Source organism: Rhinopithecus bieti, unplaced genomic scaffold (genome assembly GCF_001698545.2).
Source record: "Rhinopithecus bieti isolate Rb0 unplaced genomic scaffold, ASM169854v2 scaffold_6708, whole genome shotgun sequence".
Classification (NCBI taxonomy): Eukaryota; Metazoa; Chordata; class Mammalia; order Primates; family Cercopithecidae; genus Rhinopithecus; species Rhinopithecus bieti.
Genome location: NW_016806329.1, coordinates 1,529,843 through 1,536,417, shown reverse-complemented (window position 1 = coordinate 1,536,417; position 6,575 = coordinate 1,529,843). Strand labels below are relative to the sequence as shown.

Below are 6,575 nucleotides of genomic sequence, written 5' to 3'. Positions count from 1 at the left end.
CCAACAAAAAAAGTCCAGAGGCAGACAGATTCACAGCTGAATTCTATGAGACATTCAAAGCAGAATTAGCGCCAATCTTATTGACATTATTCCAAAAGACAGAGAAAGAGGGAATCCTCCCTAAATCATTCCATGAAACCAATGTCAACCTAATAGCAAAACCATGAAAGGACATAACAAAAAAAGAAAACCACAGAACAATGTCCCTGATGAACATAAATGCAAAATCCTAAAAAAAAAAAAAAAAAAAAAAAAAAAAAAAAAAAAAAAAATAACACCAACCCAAAAAAAAAAAAAAAAAAAAAACTAGCTAGCCAAACCCCAAAGCATATAAAAAGAAAAAATCCACCATGATCAAGTGGGTTTCATATCAGGGTTGTAGGAATGCTTTAGTATCTGCAAGTCAATATGTGTGATACACCACATAAACAGAATTAAAAACAAAAATCAGATGATCATCTCAATAGATACAGAAAATCATTTGACAAAATCCAGCATCGCTTTGTGATTAAAACCCTCAGCAAAATCGGCATAGAAGGAACATACCTTAAGGTAATAAAAGTGATTTATGACAAACCCACAACCAACATTATTCTGAATGAGGAAAGGTTGAAAGCATTCTTCCTGAGAACTGGAACAAGACAAGGATGCCCACTTTCCCCACTTCTATTCAACACAGTGCTGGAAGTCCTAGTCAGAGCAATTAGACAAGAGAAGGAAATTTATTTCTTCATTCAAATTGGTAAAGAGGAAGTCAAATTGTTGCCGTTCGCTGATGAGATGACAGTATACCTAGAAAACCCAAAAAGCTCCTAGAACTGAAAAATGAATTCAGCAAAGTTTCAGGGTACTATATTAATGTAAACAAATCAGTAGTCTGCTATACACCAACACTTATCAAGCTGAGAATCAAATCAAGAACACAACCCCTTTTAAAATACATAAAAAAAAAAAAAAAAAAAAAAAAAACTACTTAGGAATATACCTAACCAAGGAAGTGAAAGACTTATGCAAGGAAAACTATGAAACACTGCTGAAAGTAATCAAAGACATCACAAATGGAAATACATTCCATGTCCATAGATACATAGAACCAACATTGTGAAAATGATCACACTGCCAAAGCAATCTACAAATTCAATACAGTTCCCATCAAACTGTATTGTGTGTGGAGACTCCATCATTCTTTATAGAACTAGAAAAAACAATCCTAAATTTCATATGAAACCAAAAAAAGACCTGACATAGCCGAAGCAAGATTAAGCAAAATGAACAAATCTGGAGGCCGACTTCAAACTATACTATAAGGCCACAGTCACCAAAACAGCATGTTACTGGCATAAAAATAGGCACATAGACAAATGAAACATAAATGAGAACCCAGAAATAAAGCCAAATACTTACAGTCAATTGATCTCTGACAAAGCAAACAAAAACATGAAGTGTGGAGAGGTCACCCTATTCAACAAATGGTCCTGTAATAAATTGGCAAGCCACACACAGAAGAAAACTGAATCTTCATCTCTTACCTTATAGAAAAATCAACTTGAGATGGATCAAAGTCTTGAATCTAAGTCATGAAACCATACAAATTCCAGAAGATAGCATCGGGAAAACCCTTTCAGACACTGGCTTAGGCCAAGACTTCATGACTAAGAACAGAAAAGCAAACACAATAAAAAAAGAGATAAATAGGTGGGACTTAACTAAACTAAAAAGTTTCTACACAGCAAAAGAAATAATCAGCGGAGTAAACACACAACCCACAGAGTGGGAGAAAATCTTCCCAATCTATACATCTGACAATGGACTAGTATTCAGAATCTACAAGGAACTTAAAACAAGTCAGCAAGACAAAAGAAAACAATCCCATCAAAAAGTGGGCAAAGGACGAGAGTAGACAGTTCTCAAGAGAAGTTATACAAACACGAATAGCCAATAAACATTAAAAAGTGCTCAATAGACATTGTAATTGTGACTTCAAAAGGCCTTTTCACTATTCTATCAGTCCAGCTGCTTCAGGATTATGGGGAACTTGGTAAGACTAGTGAACTCCATAAGCATGAGCCCACTGCCACACTTCTTTAGCCATAAAGTGAGTGCCTTGGTCAGAGGCAATGCTGTGTGGAATACCATGACAGTGGATAAGGCATTCTGTGAGTCCACTGATGATAGTCTTGGCAGAAACATTGCGTGCAGGATAGACAAACACATATCCTGAGTAAGTGTCTATTCCAGCAAGGACAAACCTCTGCCCTTTCAGAAGAGGTCCAATACAACCTGCCACCAGGTAGTTGGCTGATCACCCTGAGGAAACGGGCTTTATTGAGGGGTCAGTGTCAGACTCTGTTGCTGGCAAATTGGGCACTCAGCAGTGGCCAGAGCCAGGTCAGCCTTGGTGAGTGGAAGTCCATGTTCTTGAGCCCATGCATAACCTCCATCACTGCCACCATGGCCACTTTTTTCATGGGCCCATTGGGCGATAACTGAGGTGGCTGGGAAAAGAGACTGAGTGGTGTCCACAGAAAGGGTCATACTATCTAATTGATTACTAAACTGCTCCTCTGTTGAGGTGACCCACTGGTGAGCACTCACATGGGATATAAATATCTTCACCATTTTTGACCACTCAGAGAGGTCCATCCACCCACCTCTTCCCCAGATTTCTTTATCACCAATTTCCTTATGCTTCTTCCAAGTCCCTGACCATCCAGCCAAACCATTGGTTATAGTCCGTGAATCAGTATATAATCACACATCTGGCCATTTCTCCTTCCAGGCAAAGTGCATAACGAGGTGCACTGCTCAAAGTTCTGCCACTGAGAAGAGTTCTCTTCACTGCTGTCCTTCAAGGATGTCCTAGAAAGAGGCTGTAGTGCTGCAGCTGTCCACTTTCGGGTGGTGCCTGCTTAAGATGCAACAGTGCAGGCCTGGGGAGAGGAGGCAATGTGGCATCAGTGGAGACCATGGGCATTTGAGCACTTCTTCATGTAACTTACTTGTGCTTTCAGGACCTGCTCAAGCCTGATCACTTATATGCTACTTTCATTTGATGATGGAATGCTGTTGTGCATGACCCACTTTATGGACAGATGGGTCAGAAAGTACCCAGTTAATGATAGGCAGTTCAGGTTCTGTGGTGACTTGATGACCCATAGTCAAACGTTCAGTTTCCATCAAAGCCCAGTAACAGGCCAAGAGCTGTCTCTCAAAAGGAGAGTAGGTATCTGCAGATGGCAGGGGCTTGCTCCAAAATCCTAGAGACTTCCGCTGTGATTCACCTATGGGGGGCTGCCAAAGGCTCCAGTCACCATCCCTATCTGCCACTGACACCACAACCAATTGGATCTGCTGAGTCATAGGGCCGCAGAGGCAGAGCAGCTTGTACAGTAGCCTGGACCTGTTACAGAGCCTTCTCCTGTACTGGACTCCACTCCAAGATGGCAGCTTTTTGTGTCACTCAACAAATGCGCCAGAGCAACACACCCAAATGAGGAATGTGTTGTCTCCAAAATGCCAATAGGCCCAGTAGGCATTGTGCCACTTTCCTGGTTGTAGAAGGGGTGAAATGCAGCAACTTACCCTTCACTTTAGAAGGAATATCTCAACAGACCCCACACCACTGGATCCCTAGAAATTTTACTGAGGGAGAAGGTCCCTGAATTTTAGTCAGATTTATTTCCCATTCTCTGGCATGCAAATGTCTCACCAATAAGTCCAGTGTGTTTCCTACTTCTTGCTCACTGGATCCAATCAGCATAATGTCATCAGTGTAATAGGCCAGTGTGATACCTTACGGAAGTGAAAAGTGATCAGGGTCTCTCCAAATAACATTATGACACAAAGTGAGAAGTTGATATACCCCTGAGGTAGGACTGTAAAGGTATAATGTTGGCCTTGCCAGCTGAAGGCAAATTGCTTCCAGTGGGTCTTATGGACAGGAATGGAGAAAAAGGCATCTCCTGAGTCAATGGCTGCATAGCAAGTACCAGGAGATGTGTTAATTTGCTCAAATCAATGAAACCACATTGGGTACAGCAGTTGAAATTGGACCACTTGGTTAAGCTTACAATAATCCACTGTCATTCTCCAAGATCCACATGTCTTCTGCACAGGCCAAATGGGACAGGTGAATGGGGATGTGATGGAAATCACCACCCATGCATCTTTCATATCCTTGATAGTGGCACTAATCTCTGCAATTGCTCCAGGGATGTAATATTGTTTTTGATTTACTATTTTTCTAGGTAGAGGCAGCTCTTAATGCCTTCCATTTGACCTTTCCCACCATAGTAGCCCTCACTCTACCATTCAGGGAACCAATGTGGGGGTCCTGCCAGCTGCTAAGTATGTCTATTCCAGTTATGCATTCTGGCACTGGGAAAATCTCCACAAGATGAGTCCAAGGACCCACTGGACCCACTGTAAGTCGGACCTGATCTAAAACCCCTTTAATTATCTTACCTCCAAAAGCCTCTACTTTAACTGGAGGACCACAATGACATTTTGGGTCCCCTGGAATCAATGTCAGCTCAGAGCCAGTGTCTAGCAGTCTCCAAAATGTCTGATAATTTCCCTTTCCCCAATGCACAGTTAACCAGAGGTCTCCATGGTGAAGGACAGAAAAAAGATTAACAGCATAAATTGTCGGTAGTGTAGTGGGGTCCTCCCTCCAGAGGACCCAGCCTCCCCATCATTCAAGGGGTTCTGGGTCTGTAAACCTACTCGAGTCTGGAAATTGATTGAGGGGCCATGATTCTGTTTTTATAATTCAAATTAGTCTTTTGTCCATTCGACCTAGAAGGTTTCTGCGTATATAAATTAAGTAGGAATGCAGTAGGCTTCCTGTCAATTTCACTTCTAGGAAAACCATGATTAATTAGCCAATCCCATAGCTCTACATAAGTCAGACTATTGATGACTGCTGCTTTGTCTCTTCTGTCTATTGTAGTAGCTATGTCCACTTTGCCTTTGACGGTTGAGTGCCACCACTTGGCCCTTGCCACCTTGGGATCCAATTACTCTCATTATATTTAAATTTTGTAGTTGAGTGACGGTGGTTCCCATTGTTAGCTATGACATACAGAGAAGAGCAATTACAGAGCTCTTCAAAGATGCAGGTACTACCCTCATAAATCTGTTTCACAATGCATTGTTCAAGGGATATCTTCTGGACCCTCCCAGCTGGGATGAGTAGGTCTAAAGTGACTAATCCAGTCCACCTTTCCAACCTCTCTAAGCCTTTGGATCCCTTCCTCTACATCAAACCAAGAGATATCAGACATTTCCTGCTCGCTTACAGTGGGCCATCTTCTAATCCATATTTCAGCTAACCAAGCAAATAAGCTATTAGAACCTTTTTTAACTCCCTGAGCTGCAACATTAAATGCAGAGTCCCCACTTAGTGGGCCCAAATAAATACATTCAACCTAATCCAACTCCATGTTCCTTCCAACATTATCCCACATCCTTAATATCCATTCCCATGCCTGTTCTCCAGATTTCTGTTTATATAAGTTAAAAACCCAAGCAGTTTTTTCAAGTGTAACACACCACTTCATGGGTCACACTCTCAACCACACCTCTAGTGACCCGCCGGGACTTTAATCTAGTTATAGGTCTAGAAGCAAATAGGGGCATTAGGGGTGGCTCCTGAAGAGAATCAACATTATCTTGCCTGGCAACAGCCTCACCAGAGGCCATCACTGTTGCCTCAGGCAGTGCAGGGTTTATCTCCTGAGACAAAGATGGAATGGCTGATGGCAGCATGGGTCAAAGAGGAGATATTGCCACTACTGGTGATGGTGAAGCTGTTTGTTCTGGCAAAAAAAAGCTTCATCAGAATTTACAAGCTCAGTGTCCCCAGTTTCATCAGGATCCTCCCACACATCCCGGTTCCAAGTTGTAGGGTTCCATTCTTTTCCAATCAATGCCCTCACTTTAACAGTAGACACCTGGTGAGGCTGTGCATGCACCTTTCATTGCACGTGAGCCACTTGCATGATAAGAGCTGTGTCTGTTTTTCCACAATTTCAGGTCTTTCTCTGTAGGAGGTAAGACTCTCACTCAGGGCAATCTTAGCAGATTTGAGACTGAGTATCTGCTTCTGAAGCCAGGAGTTAGAATCCCCAGATTCATCATTTTCTTTCATCACTCTGTCCACTGAAGTTTGGAGCAACCAACCAGCTTCATTATGTTCCTTGATTCTCCACATATGGTCAAAAGTATTATGCATAGAGTCATAGACTCCTTGCTTCTCACAAGCAGTGAATCAGGAGTGTCAAATGCATTTATTTTGCATAACTCTCTAAACAGTTCATGCCAAGGACTATCAGTGTTCTCCATATTATTAGAAGTAGAGTCTTACCATTTTGGGATCTAATCATACTAAGCAACCAACTCCAGAAACCCCAAAACCAGCAAAAGAACTCGATCCTTAATACTCTACTCTTCTAGAAACACTTGTGTTACCAAAATCTGTATTAGTCAGGGTTCTCTAGAGGGACAAAACTAATAGAATATATATATACTATATATAATACATACTATATATATACTATATATACACACTATAT

General features: G+C 41.6%; 1 protein-coding gene across 2 annotated transcripts in view; it reads right to left on the bottom strand.

The window, feature by feature from the left end:
- Positions 1–6,575, bottom strand: part of STPG2 (sperm tail PG-rich repeat containing 2) — a 669,788-nt gene that overhangs the window by 274,860 nt on the left and 388,353 nt on the right. The window contains exon 13 of one of the 2 annotated variants that reach the window (XM_017875499.1): positions 2,858–2,930. The exons of the other annotated variant lie outside the window; for it this stretch is intronic. Within the exon in view, the coding sequence (XP_017730988.1) occupies positions 2,910–2,930 (21 nt within the window). The 3' untranslated portion in view covers positions 2,858–2,909. Of the gene's footprint in view, positions 1–2,857; positions 2,931–6,575 lie in introns of those variants that run through there. 2 annotated transcript variants of the gene reach the window in all.